Source organism: Schistocerca americana, chromosome 1 (assembly GCF_021461395.2).
Source record: "Schistocerca americana isolate TAMUIC-IGC-003095 chromosome 1, iqSchAmer2.1, whole genome shotgun sequence".
Taxonomy (NCBI): domain Eukaryota; kingdom Metazoa; phylum Arthropoda; class Insecta; order Orthoptera; family Acrididae; genus Schistocerca; species Schistocerca americana.
Window position 1 is genome coordinate 660,205,230 of NC_060119.1, and position 18,499 is coordinate 660,223,728.

General features: G+C 43.1%; 1 protein-coding gene and 1 non-coding gene across 3 annotated transcripts in view; both read left to right on the forward strand.

Annotated features, from left to right (window-relative positions):
* The window catches only part of LOC124608316 (choline transporter-like 1), a 176,501-nt gene that overhangs the window by 123,166 nt on the left and 34,836 nt on the right, over positions 1 to 18,499 (forward strand). For both annotated transcript variants that reach the window (XM_047139977.1, XM_047139976.1), the window contains exons 10-12: positions 5,544 to 5,669; positions 14,767 to 14,914; positions 15,001 to 15,141. In XM_047139977.1, coding sequence (XP_046995933.1) covers positions 5,544 to 5,669; positions 14,767 to 14,914; positions 15,001 to 15,141 — 415 coding nt within the window. The remainder of the gene's footprint in view (positions 1 to 5,543; positions 5,670 to 14,766; positions 14,915 to 15,000; positions 15,142 to 18,499) is intronic.
* On the forward strand, positions 3,059 to 3,133 carry Trnas-cga. Its single transcript has one exon. It is a non-coding gene; the product is annotated as a tRNA-Ser (tRNA).

The following is an 18,499-nucleotide window of genomic DNA, read 5'->3' on the forward strand; positions in this document are numbered from 1 at the left end:
GGCTGTAAGAAAGCAACATTGATCTTTTGTGTTAATTCTGTTAATCCCCAACTTCATCAGAGTATGGAATTATTTCAGAGGATTTCAGGAAAGAAGAATGTATTCTTACTTATTGCCACGTAGGAATGCTGTATATTTCAAACCACACAAAAGACACTGGACCAACCATGACATTTTATTGTTTAAACCTTAACTTCAAATGGGTCCAAGATCGAACTTTTCCCTGCTATAGGCCTTTGGCAGAAAACTGTAGATTAAACAACAATTCCTACACCACTGATATGTGCACCTGTCCTTTTTTGATGTGGGATAGTGGCTCTGGTCTCAGAGCAGCCTAAGACACAGAATAAAGTCATGTTATAAGCTGTAAAAAAGTCAATAATTGCTATCGAAATACATGGTCAGAAGTAATTTTGAATCTCTCTCCAGTTGTCTTAGCAAGCATGGAAATAAGAAGAACTGCAACATTCGCAGTATAATTATTTACAGTCACTTTGTTTTATACCAGAGAAAAAAATAAAGTGCCTATAAATACTAACTATCAAACAATGAGCCTCCTTTGGCTCAAAATCTAGCTACTGGAAGAATAAAAGGGCTTTCCCCCCCCCCCGCAGGCAATACAAAACTTCCAATAACTCATTGTATTGTTATGGTGTTGAGTAGTAGTCAGGCACATAAACAGAACGGAACTTATAGCTGAGCTTTTGGGCAAGGTACTTCCTCAGAGCGGAAAAATAAAGTTATAATTTTCTGGATAATAGTTAGAGTAATAAGGAGGAAGGTTTGAAAGCAAGGTAGGGTAAAATGTAGGGAATGGAGAGGCAGTGAGAAACTTGGGTAAGAACAGCCTTGGCAAATTCACACTGTTGCAATTGGGGGAATTTGCATGCACTACATGTATTACTCATATCATATCGAGTGAAGACCAAAGTGCAAGACCTGTTTCATGCATCCTATTCCAGTCCCATCACAACACAGCTAACCACATCATATGCTCCCTTTAAAACAACCATAGCATACCTCAACTCACTGCAGCTTCTGCACAATTTTTTATTTGCGCACAGTTGCCACCCAACCAACTGTCCGCTCAAGAGAATGGCTATCAACAGTATGTGGTGGGCAAGAGCAAATCTGGTCACCCAATGGCAGAATACGATATGAGCGCAGCATGATTGACTTTGATATCTGTGTCTCAACCACTGCCATTTTTATTAATCTCCATCCACTTTCCATCACCAGCTTCTTTGAACTGTGTAGATAAAAATGATCTCACCAGTACATCCTACAATGCCACAATTCCCCCTCTCCTACCTCCACACTTCCCCTCTCCTACCTCCACAATTCCCCTCTCCTACCTCCTCAATTCCCCTCTCCTGCTCTTCCTTCCCCCCTTGTCCCCAGTTGCCGCTAACATTTGTTACCACAGCCACCTCTGCTCCTGTGACCATGCATCCGCCCCCCTCCCAACCACTCTGCTCCACTTTTCTTTCGTTCACTTCATCCTTAACCCTTTGACTGCTAGTGACTTATATATCCATGCACAATCGTCATGCCTCCAGTGCTAACAATGTATGTATGCAGCAGTAGCTGAGTGTGCCAAAAGTGCTAATGTTGTTGTTGTTGTTGTTGTTGTTGTTGTGGTCTTCAGCCCTGAGACTGGGTTGATGCAGCTCTCCATGCTACTCTATCCTGTGCAAGCGTCTTCATCTCCCAGTACCTACTGCAACCTACATCATTCTGAATCTGCTTAGTGTATTCATCTCTTGGTCTCCCTGTACGATTTTTACCCTCCACGCTGCCCTCCAATACTAAATTGGTGATTACTTGATGCCTCAGAACATGTCCTGCCAACTGATCCCTTCTTCTAGTCGAGTTGTGCCACAAACTCCTCTTTTCCCCAATTCTGTTCAATACCTCCTCATTAGTTATGTGATAATTACATGGGTAATGCGTTTGATCCATGGTGTTGAAAATATCATCTTACTTTATTTGATGAACCTTCAGAAGCATTTCTTTCTTCATTTGAAGTTCATTCAGCATTTCTCTTCAACCACTTATCCATAGTGTATGATGCGCAATGCAGAGTCTAATCCTGATTGACATCAGTAGGCGATACATCATAACTCTGCTAGTCCCTGTCGTCAACTGTCGGACGGACACCAACCCAACACCTGTGTCCCGCATGCTTCCTGCCTATTTCCATTGCGTGCCAAAAACAAAAGAGAGCTACTGTGTAGAAGAGAGAATAAATAAAGTGAAAAGTGATTCAAGATTAAGTGCACTGCAGTTGTTGATTACATTGTGCAGTGTTTTCTCTGTATTTTTTACATATAACTATTATTATTAGCTATATTAAACTTATGTGTTTTTTGCTTTGCCATGATCAACTGCGCTATTAGCTGTAATCGACCAATTGGCCACCCATGCCCTGTATCTTCCATGTGGACACCCATTTCTTCTTCTATCATGGCATCAGACAGTCCTGCCTCTTGTAAAGGGCTTTAATGTTCTTTTTCTACCAACCCGCTCTCTTCTCCGTGTTCACTGTGAAAATCCCATTGCACTTGTAATGCTGATGTCCTTGCTTTTAATTTAACTGAAGCTTGAAACTTCCTGGCAGATTAAAACTGTGTGCCCGACCGAGACTCGAACTCGGGAGCTTTGCCTTTCGCGGGCAAGTGCTCTCCCAACTGAGCCACCGAAGCACGACTCACATCCGTTACTCAGGTAGGAGAAGAGATACTGGCAGAAGTAAAACTGTGAGTACTGGACGTGAGTCGTGCTTCGGTAGCTCAGTTGGGAGGTCCCGAGTTCGAGTCTCGGTCGGGCACACAGTTTTAATCTGCCAGGAAGTTTCATATCAGCGCACACTCTGCTGCAGAGTGAAAATTTCATTCTAGAAACATCCCCCAGGCTGTGGCTAAGCCATGTCTCCGCAATATCCTTTCTTTCAGGAGTGCTAGTTCTGCAAGGTTCGCAGGAGAGCTTCTGTAAAGTTTGGAAGGTAGGAGACGAGATACTGGCAGAAGTAAAGCTGTGAGTACCGGATGTGAGTCATGCTTCGGTAGCTCAGTTGGGAGAGCACTTGCCCGCGAAAGGCAAAGGTCCCGAGTTCGAGTCTCGGCCGGGCGCACAGTTTTAATCTGACAGGAAGTTTCATATCAGCGCACACTCTGCTGCAGAGTGAAAATTTCATTCTGGTAACCGAAGCGTGTTTTGACTTTTCTATATACTGAATCAGTACTTTTGATAACCATTTCTTTTCCAGTTTCTTCTTGGTTTTCCTAAAGCTACTTGCCTTGCCTTTCCTGCATTTTCACTTTATTTCATTCGCAAGTGACTTATATTTCTGTCTTTTCCTGAAAACTTCTGTGCTTTCTTCTTTTGTCAGTCACTTGAAATATTTCTTCTGTTGCCCAAGGTTCCTTTACAGCTACCTACTGTGTACCTATGTTAGTCCGTCCAGCTTCTATGATTGTCCTTATTTTAGATGTGCCCATACCTCTTCAACTGAACTGCCCTTTGTGGTGTTCATTATCTACACCCTTAGAGAACCTCACAACACACCTCGTAATTTCTCAGTGCTTCAGTATCCCACTCCTTTCCATACTGATTCCTCTGGGCTATTTGCTTGATTTTTAGTCCACTCTTCACCTCTACTAAACTCAGATCTGAATCTGTATCTGCTGCTGTGTATGCCTTACCAATCCAGTATCTGATTTTGATTTTGAGTTCTCTGATTGGCCATGAATAATCTCCCCAAGTCTCCTGGCATTTTCCAAGTATGCCACCTCCCCTGTGAACAATTAACTTTTACTAACTGAAATGTAATGCAGAACTCAGTTAGTTTTGCTCTCTCTCATTCCAAGTACCAAGCTCATGTTCTCCCAAAACACTTTCTTCTACCCCTTCCCTTACAGTTGGATTCAAACCCTCCACGATAATTACAAGGGTTGGAACCTTAATAGTGGCAACTACTTGTTTACAGCTTGTACAAAATGGATACGTGTTTCAAAGTTTTACTGACCTTCAAAGTAGTTACCAGCATTGTGTATAACCCGTTGCCAGCAACGTGGAAGTCGTAGGATACTCTTAACTATGCCAGTTATATTGACAGTTTGAGCAGCATGGTCTGTTGCTTGACGAATTTGTAGTTCTGAAGCGAATGCCATTAAGTGTTTCCTTCAGTGTAGAAATAGAGTTGAAATCACGAGGGCTTAAGTCAGGGGAGTGCAGTAGGTGGTATAGCACTTAGCAGCCCCATCAGTCAAACAAATCAGTAACAGCTTGCACTGTATGTGCTTGAGCATTGTCCTGCAAAATGGTGGTCCTGCAGAAAGTGTAATCACTTCTGTATCTAAGCTGATCATAGGTTGTGTTCCAAAAATGAACAGCTTAGAGACAGAAGGGGCTCATTCAAAATCTTTTATCAATGGAGAAATCAAGACACTATTTGGTATACAGGCTACATGTCCTGTGAATATACATTATGTTTCTTATGCGGTGGTCTCCGTTGCCTGCTGCAGGCTTCTGCAGTTGATCATTGCTATTTCTTCCACCTTTTAGGGTCAGATTCCCACCCCAAGGGCAAGAGAATACCCTAAAACTTTGTCTCATCCTCCACCCTCATCAACAAGACTGTTGACCGAATGACAAGGACTCCTGGTGTTGGAAGTCTCTGGCCACTGTTACTGATTATTTTTATTCAAAATTTAAGTAATGATAGTGTTGGAACCTGAGAACCAGACTGTTTTGATCACTAGTAAAGGTGCTGACCCTAGCCCATGGGTTTAAATGTAGCTAATCTACACCCACATTATTCTCTCCACAGTCTCCATCACTGTCTGTTCCACCTTGGCCTTGCTCCTCCCCCACCTCCCCCTCCCCTCCCCTCCCCTCCCCTCCCCTCCCCTCCCCTCCCCTCCCCTCCCCTCCCCTCCCCTCCCCTCCCCTCCCCTCCCCTCCCCTCCCCTCCCCTCCCCTCCCCTCCCCTCCCCTCCCCTCCGCTCCCCTCCGCTCCCCTCCCCTCCGCTCCCCTCCCCTCCCCCCCCTCCCCTCCCCCCCCCCCTCCCCTCCCCCCCCTCCCCTCCCCCTTCCTCTTCCTCTTCCTCTCCAACAGTTATCACATTGATCAACATCTCAGTTTTATCATGTAGCACATGCAACTTCCTGTAGCTGCACCAGTGTAAGCTTAACTGGTACCCCTATCCTGTCCCAGTCTACTTTGCTACCCTTCTTCCTCTAATCCTCATCCTCCAGGCGTCCTTAAGAATTTCACCCGCTTCATCAGCCATGATAAAATGTGAGGCAGAGGAAGGTATGTGTGTGTGTATGTTTTCTATGTAAATGTATGCATACATATATGTCCGTAGTTCTTGGGAAATAAGGGAAACATAGTTTGGGAGTGTGTGTACATTAAGCAAAAATAATGCAGATTGTAGCCATTACAGTGGCTACTTCTTATGCAGAAACTTTAAATTGACAACTATGAATCAGATGTAGCATTGCCAAGTCATGTTAATTGTGTGTTTCTTCTTTTTCAGGCTATCCTGGTGTAAAGCCATTTCTGCCATTTGCTAGTTTTACTGATGAGAGTGTGATGAAGAACAATGACGCAGAGACAACAACATTAAAACCACGGAATAATATCTCTTTGGCTGGCTTTAAACGTGCGTAATAGAAAGATGCATTTAGGAAACCTGCATTTTGCTACATCTCAGAAATATAGTCCATAAATGTAATAGTTTTGTTTAGATAATAATATGTTTCATAATGTTGTAATAAGTGTTTCCTAGCCACAGAATTCCTCGTGAATGAATGGTCTCTCTGAAAAAAATTCCAACGATCCTTCATACCATATCCTACTCCTGCCCTTGCATGGTTTTCAAAAATGTGGTGCCAGCAAAAGTTACTCATGGATGTGACACAAACAAGCATTTCATGTAAGTAGTGACATTTTCTTGTTTTATATTAGTGCATAAATATGAGGTTAAATGTCCAGGTTTCATCTTCATTCATTCTGCGGTTTGTTCTAGACTGAGTACTAAACTGCCATTGGTGAGATAACTTGTTCTTTGTCAGTCATGGTTCTGCATATCAAAGTGTTGAAGTGTATATAGTGATCACCATGTAGAGCACAGTCACAAACATGACCATTGTAATAATAAGAAATGTCAAACAATTTTTGATTAGGATGGTCACAGGAGACAAAACGTGGTTCTTTTGTTAAGAATCTGAATCAAAATGGCATAGTTTATGATGGAAATATTTGGAATCACCTGCCAGGCCGACTTGGGCCTCTGTAGGAAGGGTAATGCGAACAACTGTTACTGGGAGGGGGGGGGGGGGGGGGTTTCTGATGGACCTATGGGAAAAATTACTTGGAGAAGGGGAGAGTTATTGAAATCTTAAGGTACAGTAATATGCTGACCGTCTATTGAAGCCAAACACTGAGCATTGAGACTTGTTGATGCGAAACTCTTGGAACATTGTCGACTTGGGTTTTAAGGTGTCGGAGCACACTGCCCCCAACCCAGATCTCAAAACTGCAGACTATTGAAGATTATTTATGAGGTTGTCAATTTTATATGAGCAATAAAATACTGGAAGCACTGCATAAATTCCTCTTACAGAAAACAGACAGTATTATGGATTGCTTGATGACGTGCATTGAAAAGACATGTAATTTAGCTATCCAGAAAGTAACCTACTTTAGGCTACATATAATCCTAAAATTATGCCTTTTCTTAATTCTTTATGTATTCATCATTCAAATTTAAGCTTTTATTATTTCTCTCAATGAGTTACCAAACTCTCCTTGCATTAAGTTTTGCCTTTGGAGAGTTTTGGATTCCAGTGAGCACAGAGCTTGTGGCATGCTAATCATTAAGAATCTGCAGAAAGTTGTCTGACTGTTGAGGTATTGGGTGAACTGTCTGTTTCCATCAATTTTTTTGTACCTGTTTGTTGCTGGCTACAGACAGATGGCCACCTCAGTCATTCTTGTGAATATTCATTTTTCCACTTTTGAAAACCATTGATGCACAGCTCCTGCAGTCCTCATATTCAGTCTTGTGCAGTACTACTTTTCTAGTGAATGTCAACATACCAAGAAGTCCCTTCCGTGCGGCCTAGCCACCCGTGGTTTCCGCATCTGCAGTTATGAGCAGTCCCTCTCAAAATATGCCGAGGGTCTCACTGAAGCCTTCACTGACCGTAATTATCCTCCCATCCTTGTACAAAAACAAATCTCCCATGCCTTATCTCCCACCACCTCCCAAAGCCCCACAGTCCGGCCACAGAGGAGCATTCCCCTCTAACTCAGTACCATCCGGAACTGGAACAACTGAATTACATTCTCTGCCAGGGTTTCGATTACCTCTGATTGTGCCCTGAAATGAGAAATGTCCTGCCCACTATCCTTCCCACCCCTCCTACCTACCGTGGTATTCCACCGTCCACTGAACTTACACAATATACTTGTCCATCCTTACACAACCCCTGCTCCCAGTCCCTTACCTCATGGCTCGTATACCTGTAATAGACCTAGATGCAAGACCTGTCCCATACATCTTCCTACCACCGCCTACTCCAGTCCAGTCACTAACATCGCCTATCCCATCAAAGGCAGGACTACCTGTGAAACCAGTCATTTGATTTATAAGCTAAGCTTGCAACCACTGTGCTGCATTCTATGTAGGCATGACAACCAACAAGCTGTCTATCCGCATGAACGGCCACCGACAAACTGTGGCCAAAAGACAAGTGGACCACCCCGTTGCTGAACACACTGCCAAACATGATATCCCTCATCTCGATGACTGCGTCACAGCCTGTGCCATATGAAACTTCTCACCTATACTAGCTTTTCTGAATTGCGCAGGTGGGAACTTTCCCTGCAATACATCCTACGTCCCTGTAACCCTCCTGGCCTCAAACTTCTTTAGTCACTGTCCTCACCCATCCAGCCCCCTCCCTGTTACCGTTCCAGCACTACACAGCCATCATTTCTCAGCCACACCCAGCCTTTTAATTTCTTTTTATTTCTGTCCTTTCTGCTACTTAACCCCCCCCCCCCCCCCCCTCCTCCACACTTTTTCTCCTGCCCTCCGTCTAAACTGCAACACTTCACTGTCCGCCACTCCCACCATACTATCACTCCCCCTCCCCCCCGCAGCCTCCTCCTTACTTCCACCCAGTTGCCACTCCCACCATGCACTAGTTCTGCTGCTCGCAGTGTGGTTTCAGCTCTCTGACTGCAGACGTGTGTGCAAGTTGCATTTGTGTGTGTGTGTGTGTGTGTGTGTGTGTGTGTGTGTGTGTGTGTGTGTGTGTGTGTGTGCGCGTGTGTGTACTGGTGACAAAGGCCTTAATGGCCGAAAGCTATTATTGTGTGAATCTTTTTGTTGTGCCTATCGCAACTCAGCTTCTCTGCTATATGATGAATAGCAACTTTCCTTCCCTGCCATTGTTATTTTCCCATTACATATTGCATGTCTTTCTTTGAGTCAGCATATGCAGCAAATATTCACTCCCTCAACATCTTTTGGCATACATTTTTCTTTCCAGAGGTCTATTTATATACTGCTTTAACTGGGGCAAGCAGTGATTAGGTGGCTGGACCATGTTTTGGAAGGAAAGGACTTAAGATCCTTGTCTAACAATTCAGATTTAGATTTTCTGTAATTTCTCTAAATCAGTACAGGTCAATACTGGAATAATTACCCAAAGAGGCTGTGTCTGCTTTCTTCACTCATGCTTCTCCAATTGATACACTGCTCCATTTTGGAGAAATTAGCTGAGATGTTAAAATTCTTAATCTTATTTATGTTGTTTAGACAGTGGAAAATCCAGGATGGAATGTAACAATATTGTGAAAAGGATAGTTGCTACTCAACAAATAGTGGAGATGCTGAGTTGCGAATAGGCACAACGAAAAGACTGTCAGACAGTGAACTTTCAGCTAACAAGACCTTTGCCGAAGGTAGAAAACACGCACATACACACTCATGCAAACGCAAATCACAAACACATGACCACAGTCTGTGGTAGCTGAAGCCAGACTGTGAGCAGCAGCACATGATGGGAGAGGCAACCTGGTGGTAAGGTAAGGAGGAGGCTGTGGTGGAGAAGGGGAGGGATAGGAGGATGGGGTGGGGGATGGTAAAGTGCTGCTTGTGTGAGCACGCAGGAATGAGATGGAGGCAGGGTAGGGCAGCTGGGTGCAGTTGGAAGGTTAGATGAAGAGCAGGAGGAAGGAGGGAGGGTAGTGGAAAAGGAGAGAAGTGAGAAAACTGAGGGTGTAGTGCTGGAATGGGAACAGGGAAGAGGCTAGATGGTTATGGACAGTGACTAACAAAGGATGAGGCCAGGAGAGTTGCAGGAACATATTATATATTGCAGGAAGAGTTCCCACTTGCACAATTCAGTAAAGATGGTGTTGGTGGGGAGGAGCCAGATGGCACAGGATTTGAAGCAGTCATTGAAATGAAGATTGTTGTGTTGAGTGGTGTGCTCAGCAAACGGGTGGCCCAGCTGTTTCTTGACCACAGTTCGTCGGTGGACATTCGCGCAGACAACATCTTGCTGGTAGTCATGCCCACGTAGAATGCAGCACAGTGGTTGCAGCTTAGCTTATAGAACACATGACTGGTTTCACAGGTAGTCCTGCCTTTAATGAGGTAGGTGATGTTTGTGACTCTACTAGAGTAGTTGGTGGAGGGAGGATGTATGGGACAGGTCTTGCATCCAGATCTATTACAGGGGTGTGAACCATGAGGCAAGGGGTTGGGAGCAGAGGTTCTGTAGGGATGGATGAGGATATTGTGTAGATTCGGTTGATGGTGGAATGCCACTGTGGGAGGGGTGGGAAGGATAATAGGTCAGACATTTGTCATTTCAGGGCATTACAAGAGGTAGTTTAAACCCTGTCAGAGAATGTAATTCAGTTACTCCAGTCCTGGATGGTAATGAGTCACAAGGGAAATGTACCTCTGCAGCCAGATGGTGGAACTTTGGGAGGTGGTAGGTGACTGGAAAGATAAGGCACAAGAGATCTGTTTTTGTACAAGGCTGGGAGGATAATTACAGTCTGTGTAGGCCTCAGTGAGACCATCAACATATTTCAAGAGGGACTGCTCATTCACTACAGATACAAGTGCCATGGATAGCTAATTTGTATGGAAGGGCCTTCTTGATACAGAATGGGTGGCAGCTGTCTAGTGGAGAGATTGCTGGTGGCTGGTAGGCTTTGTATGGACAGAGGTAGTGATGTAGCCATCTTTGAGGTGGAGATCAACATTGGAGAAGGTGGCTTGTAGGGTCGAGTAGGACCAGGTGAAGTGATTGGGGGAGATGATGTTGAGATTCTGGAGGAACTTGCATAAGATGTCCTCACCCTCGATCCAGATCATGAAGGTGTCATCAGTGAATCTGAACCAGATGAGGGGTTTGGGATTCTGGGTTGCTTAGGAAGGATTCCTGTAGGGGGAGCCACCAACCCTACCTATCAGACTCAACGAAATACCTATGTTGAACCCTACCTGACTCATATCACTCCACCATCCAACTGTAGGCCACCCTCACTGCCCCCAAATCACTCCCTGTTAACTTTCCAGAATCTCTTAATCTCGAACCTATCGTTGAGATCATTCCCTAAATCCTTCAACATGCAAACTAACTCTACACCCACAGAAATAACTGCAATCCACTACCTAAAAACTGATCCCGATCTTATAATACTACCTGCTGACAAAGGTTCCACCACTGTTGTTTTGAACCGCAGGGATTACCTGGCAGAAGGACTCTGCCAGTCATCAGGTTTATCCTCCTACAAAGCCTGCTACAGTGACCCCATTCCAGGAATCCAACAGGATCTCCGATCTCTCCTCAAATCCTTAGGCCCATCCCAGAACCTGTCCACAGAATCCGTCTCTCTACCACTCCCTGCACTCCTGCCTTCTACATACTTCAAAAAGTCCATAAACACATTATTGTGGCTGGTTACTGTGCCCCCACTGAGAGAATCTCTGCTCTCGTAGACCCCAACCTTCAGTCCTGCTTGCCACTATTGATGCCACCTCCCTTTACACTAACATCCATAATGCCCATTGTCTTATTGCTGTTGAACACTATCTTTCCCAACACACGATGGATTCCAAACCAGCAACCTCTTTCCATCCTGGCCTACAATTACTTCTCCTTTGATAGCATTACCTACAAACAAATCTGGGATACAACTATGGGCACTCGCATGGCACCATCCTATGCCAACCTATCCATAGACCATTTAGAGGAATCCTTCCTGAATGCCCAGAATCCCAAACCCCTCACCTGGTTCAGAATCATTGATGACATCTTCATGATCTGGATCAAGGGTGAGAACACCTAGTCACATTCCTCCAGAACCTAGACACCTTCTCCCCCATTCACTTCACCTGATTATACTCAACTCAACAAGCCACCCTTACATGATGTTTACAGCCACCTCAAAAATGGCTACATCAGAACTTCTGCCCATATCAAACCCACCAACAACCAGCAATACCTCCATTTCAACAGCTGCCACCCATTCCATACCAAGAAGTCCCTTCCATACAGCTTAGCTACCCGTGGCTGTCACATCTGTAGTGCCGAGCAGTCCATCTCAAAATATACCAGTTTTCACAGAGGTCTTCATAGTTTGAAAGTACCCTCAAAACCTCGTACAAAAACATCTCCCGTGCCTTATCTTTCCAGTCACCTACCACCTCCCAAAGGCCCACCATCCAGCCACAGAGGTGCATTCCCCTTGTGCCTCAGTACCATCCAGGACTGGAGCAACTGAATTATATCCTCTGCCAGGGTTTCGACTGTCTATATCTTGCTCCGAAATGAGAAATGTTCTACCCACTATCCTTCCCACCCCTTCCACAGTGGCATTCTGTCAGCCACTGAACCTACACAATATTCTCATCCATCCCCACAGAACCCCTGTCTCCAATGCTTGTCTGATGGTTCATATCCTTGTAATAGCCATAGATGCAAAACTTGTCTCATACATCATCCCACCACCTCCTACTCCAGTCCGGTCACAAACACCATCTATTCCATCAAAGGCAGGCCTACTTGTGAAACCAGTCATGTGGTCTACAAGCTAAGCTACAATCACTGTGCTGCATTCTACTTGGGCATGACAGCCAACAAGCTGTCTGGCCGTTTGAGTGGCCACTGCAGACTGTGGTGTACCACCATTGCTTATCACACCGCCCATCACAATGTTCTTCATTTCAGTGACTGCTTCACAGCTTGTGCCATCTGGATCCTTGCCATCAACATCGGCTTTTCTGAATTGTGCTGGTGGGATCTTTCCCTGCAATATATAATATGTTCTAGTAACCCTCCTGGCCTCAACCTTCATTAGTTATTGTATGTACCATCTAGCCCTTTCCCTGTTTCTATTCCAGCACTACACAGCTCTCTATTCCACCGATGCATCCTCAGTCTTTTTACTTCTCTCCTTTTCCACTACCATCCCCCCGCCCTTTCCTACCCCCCACGCCAACCTGCTATCCATCATCTTCCCTGCCCAGCCTCCTCCTTATCTCCACCACCTGGTTGCCTCTGCTTACAATTTGGCTTCAGCTACTGGAGACTCTGTGTGTGTGTGTGTGTGTGTGTGTGTGTGTGTGTGTGTGTGTGTGTGGTCTATATTTGACAAAGGCCGTGTTCGCTGAAAGCTCACTTCCTGACAGTCTTTTTGTTGTGTTTATCTGCTACTCTGCATCTCCACTATACGTTGAGTAGCACCTATCCTTTTCATAATATTGTTATGTTGTTTAGTTAATTTTTAAAAATTCGTAAGTCCAAATGTTCAGAGGTGTTTTAATTACTGTTTTTCAGCCTTGTATATTTCTGCTTTTGTGGCCTCCAAGACAAAAATTGTTTTCTGTCATAGAATAAGTAATAATATAAACTTTTTAAACATACGAGGGCCATTCAGAAAGTAACCTCCGGTTGATTTAAAAAAATACACCAAGTTAAATAAAAATATTTTAATATATACATCTTACAACTACATCTTTGCACTATTTTTCTACATAGTCTCCATAGCGATTGAGGCACTTATCGTATCTCTTCACAAGCTTTGAAATTCCTTCTGCATAAAAATCACCCGCTTGTGCCTGGAGCCAGCCTGTGACCGCATCTTTGAGCTCTTCGTCGTCATCAAACCGCTGTGACCCGAGCCATTTCTTCAAATGCATGAAGAGGTGATAATCACTTGGCGCCAGGTCTGGGCTGTAAGGTGGATGGTTGATAACGTCCCACTTGAAGGACTCAAGAAGGGCCGTTGTTCTGCGAGCAGAGTGAGGACGGGCGTTATCGTGCAAAAAAATGATACCGGAAGCCAGCATACCACGGCGTTTGTTCTGTATAGCCCATCGTAACTTTTTTATTGTTTCACAGTACACGTCTTGATTAATGGTCGTACCACGTTCCATGAATTCAACCAACAACACCCCTTTGGCATCCCAAAACACCGTTGCCATCAGTTTTCTGGCGGAAAAATCTTGCGAGGCTTTTCTTGGTATGGTAGGCGAATTTGAATGTGCCCACATCTTTGATTGTTCTTTTGTCTCAGGGTTCACGTACTTAATCCAGGTTTCGTCACCGGTCACGATTCTGTTTAACAATGGTCCTCCTTCGTCCTCATAACGTGACAGAAAGTCTAATGCAGAAGCCATTCCTTGAGTTTTGTGGTGGTCGGTAAGAATTTTGGGCACCCATCGTGCACAGAACTTACGGTAACCCAATCTTGCTGTCACTATCTCGTACAAGAGAGTCTTAGAAATCTGTGGAAAACCAGTAGACAACTCCGACATTGAGAAACGTCGATTTTCACGAACTTTTGCATCAACTGTCTGAACGAGTTCGTCAGTCACCAATGATGGTCTACCACTCCTCTCTTCATCATGAACGTTTTCTCGTCCACTTTTAAATAAACGTACCCATTCACGGACAACTCCTTCACTCATAACTCTTGGTCCGTACACGGCACAAAGCTCACGATGAATAGCTGCTGCAGAATATCCTTTGGCTGTAAAAAACCTTATGACAGCACGCACTTCACATTTGGCGGGGTTTTCTATTTGCAGCACACATTTGAAACTGCCACAAAAACTAAACTAGCGCAGGTACGACATTCACTCGACCACGGCTTGATGCCAACTGACCTGTTGAGTGCGTGAACGCACAGATGGCGTCGCTACTCCCCCCACAACCCGCACTGTGACCAATCGGAGGTTACTTTCTGAACAGCCCTCGTATTTGTTAATTCTCCATTTTGTATATTTTGTTTATTGATGATAATGTTTCATTTTTACTCTTGAAATTAACTATCTCAACTGCCCTGGAAGGAATCATTAGATTTCAGGTATTGCTATTGATTTAAATATATTTGCTTGTGTTCTGACTTTATGGAGATTTTATACTGTACCTTCACAATATATTGTAAGCAGTTTCCATAGATTCATTTCTCCCTTAGTCTAATCTCATTTGGATTCATGCAGTATGTAAATTTAACAGGTATTTACTCTGCAGTTGATTCTGGTCTTTTCGAGGGAGGGATTTAGCATTAAAAAATAATTCTTACAGTGCTTATTGGGAAATAGTGTACCAAAAATTATATAGATTTATACATCTGGATATATATTTACATCACACACTGGGTTTTAAAAAGAAGGAAGTTTGTGATTGAGAGAATTTACTCCCTTAATTCTGTTGTTTCAGAATTTACTTGGGTGGAGTTTGTTGATCCAATGTGGGTACGATATTTCTGGTGGATTTACGTTATTGCTCTTGTCTGGGTTCCTGAATTCATTTTGGCTTGCCAGCAAATGGTCATTGCTGGTGCAGTATCACAGTGGTATTTTAACAGGTAACAAAAAAATTCATATTTTTTAAATATTTTTGTGTAAAAAACATCAAATGAAAACAAAAAAATCTCTTGTCTATGTGCTGCAGACGCTCATCAAGAGATATTACCCCCGTGAGAACAGCTATGGAGCGACTTGTGTGCCAACATTTGGGGTCAGTTGCTAAAGGTTCATTGCTTGTAACAATCTTCAAGCTTCCACGTCTCATACTGATGTATCTACATGCTAAGTGAGTTTACACTGATTACATTATTTTATAAAACTTATATCTTTCCCCATTATTCTTCCTGAATATCAATTTTCAAGTATTTTGTATAAGAGCAGCTCAAAAGAAGAGATACACTTTAAAAAGAAGAGATACACTTTAAGTTTTTTAAATATTCTGTAACATAACTTTGTAAACCTTATTAATGTGAAGGCAGCAGAGGATCAAATAGGTAAAAAGACGAGGGCTAGTAGAAATCCTTGGGTAACAGAAGAAATATTGAATTTAATTGATGAAAGGAGAGAATATGAAAATGCAGTAAATGAAGCAGGCCAAAAAGGAATACAAACGTCTCAAAAATGAGATCAACAGGAAGTGCAAAATGGGTAAGCAGGGATGGCTAGAGGACAAATGTATGGATGTAGAGGCTTATCTCACTAGGGGTAAGATAGATACTGCCTACAGGAAAATTAAAGAGACCTTCGGAGAAAAGAGAACCACTTGTATGAATATCAGGAGCTTAGATGGAAACCCAGGTCTAAGCAAAGAAGGGAAAGCAGAAAGGTGGAAGGCGTATTATAGAGGGTCTATACAAAGACGATGTACTTGAGGACAATATTATGGAAATGGAAGAGGATGTAGATGACGATGAAATGGGAGATATGATACTGCGTGAAGAGTTTGACAGAGCACTGAAAGACCTGAGTCGAAACAAGGCCCTGGGAGTAGACAACATTCCATTAGAACTACTGACGGCCTTCGGAGAGCAAGTCCTGACAAAACTCTACCATCTAGTGATCAAGATGTATGAGACAGGTGAAATACCGTCAGACTTCAAGAAGAATATAATAATTCCAATCCCAAAGAAAGCAGGTGTTGACAGATGTGAAAATTACCGAACTATAAGTTTAATAAGTCACAGCTGCAAAATACTAACACGAATTCTTTACAGACGAATGGAAAAAGTGGTAGAAGCCGACCTCGGGGAAGATCAGTTTGGATTCCATAGAAATATTGGAACACGTGAGGCAATACTGACCTTACGACTTATCTTGTAAGAAAGATTAAGGAAAGGCAAACCTATGTTCTAGCATTTGTAGACTTAGAGAAAGCTTTTGACATTGTTGACGGGAATACTCTCTTTCAAATTCTAAAGGCGGCAGGGGTAAAATACAGGGAGCGAAAGGCTATTTACAAATTGTACAGAAACCAGATGGCAGTTATAAGAGTCGAGGGACATGAAAGGGAAGCAGCTGTTGGGAAGGGAGTGAGACAGGGTTGTAGTCTCTCCCCGATGTTATTCAATCTGTATATTGAGCAAGCAGTAAAGGAAACAAAAGAAAAATTCGGAGTAGGTATTAAAATCCATGGAGAAGAAATAAAAACTTTGAGGTTCACCGATGACATTGTAATTCTGTCAGAGACAGCAAAGAACTTGGAAGAGCAGTTGAATGGAATAGACAGTGTCTTGAAAGGAGGATATAACATGAACATCAACAAAAGCAAAACAAGGATAATGGAATGTAGTCTAATTAAGTCGGGTGATGCTGAGGGAATTAGATTAGGAAATGAGGCACTTAAAGTAGTAAAGGAGTTTTGCTATTTGGGGAGCAAAATAACTGATGATGGTCGAAGTAGAGAGGATATAAAATGTAGGCTGGCAATGGCAAGGAAAGCGTTTCTGAAGAAGAGAAATTTGTTAACATCCAGTATTGATTTAAGTGTCAGGAAGTCATTTCTGAAAGTATTCGTATGGAGTGTAGCCATGTATGGAAGTGAAACATGGACGATAAATAGTTTGGACAAGAAGAGAATAGAAGCTTTCGAAATGTGGTGCTACAGAAGAATGCTGAAGATTAGATGGGTAGATCACATAACTAATGATGAAGTATTGAACAGAATTGGGGAGAAGAGGAGTTTGTGGCACAACTTGACAAAAAGAAGGGACCGATTAGTAGGACATGTTCTGAGGCATCAAGGGATCACAAATTTAGCATTGGAGGGCAGCGTGGAGGGTAAAAATCGTAGAGGGAGAGCAAGAGATGAATACACTAAGCAGATTCAGAAGGATGTAGGTTGCAGTAAGTACTGGGAGATGAAGAAGCTTGCACAGGATAGGGTACATGGAGAGCTGCATCAAACCAGTCTCAGGATTGAAGACCACAACAACAACAACAATAACAACATGAATGTCTCTCCTTTTTGTATTATCATATCATGTAGCAAGCTGTCAGTTGATTGTGAATGTAAGTAAGTGTTACAGGTTTCTGGAATTTTGCATTGAATTCATTTAATTCAAACACTCATGAAACACAGTGGTATTTTATCATACTTGTCCCATAATGTATGAATTCACAGAAACATTAAGTTCTTCATAGTGTGGTGTAAAGATTTTTTTATAAAGGATGATTGGTGAACAAACTACAGGAAATGATCCCTTCGATGATAAGAAGGAAAAAAAAGGTCATATCAGCAAATGACTGGAAATGTCTTCCAAGAAACACTTGAAAGTGGAGATAAAAGATCTTTGGATGAGTAGGTTTCAATGATTGAAAGCACACATTGCAAGTGGGAATGTTCTGTCTGTAGTCATGTAGCTGCCACATTACCCTTCACACCAGCAGGGAAAGCAGGGTCACTCACAGAAAGTGCACATATGCCTCGCCTGTGAGGCGTTCTGGAAGGATGACTGGTCCCACAAGGTGATCATCAATAATCACTGACCAAAAACTGAGGCTGAACCGGAACTAATAGTTCACTGCCACCATACCATGGGGATTCTCCATAGCCCACAGGTGGGTTTTGTGAAGGTTGACAGTACCACCCCTTGTAAAGGTAGCCTCATCTGTGAACAGGAATAGTGTCAGAAATCCCAATTCTGTGGTGGCCTATGTGATGAACCGGTGACAAAACAGTTGCCACAGAGGCAAGTCCATTGGTAAAAAGGCATGCACATGTTGTAAATGATACAGATGGTTCCGTCTGTTGTGGAGAATGTTCCACGTGGTAATCTGGTTTGTACCCTGCTCAAAGACCACATGCGTGTTTATGTTACCAGTGTCACTGTCAATATCCATTTGATTGGATATAGTGAAGGAGGAGACCGGTAGAACCAGACATGAAGAGGAACAAATAGCATTAAGAGTAAATGATGCATTGGTGACAGATGTGTATAGTGTTGCAGAACTTTTTAACAAACATTTTATAACTGTTACTGAAAAGATGGGGTTGTCAGGTTCGGTAGATGCTGCTATGGATTACCTTAGACCAGACATTTCAAGTAACTTCCATAATATGAATTTGACCCTCACTACCCCAACAGAAATAATGTCCATCATAAAATCTTTAAAATCAAAAACATCTAGTGGGTATGATGAAATAT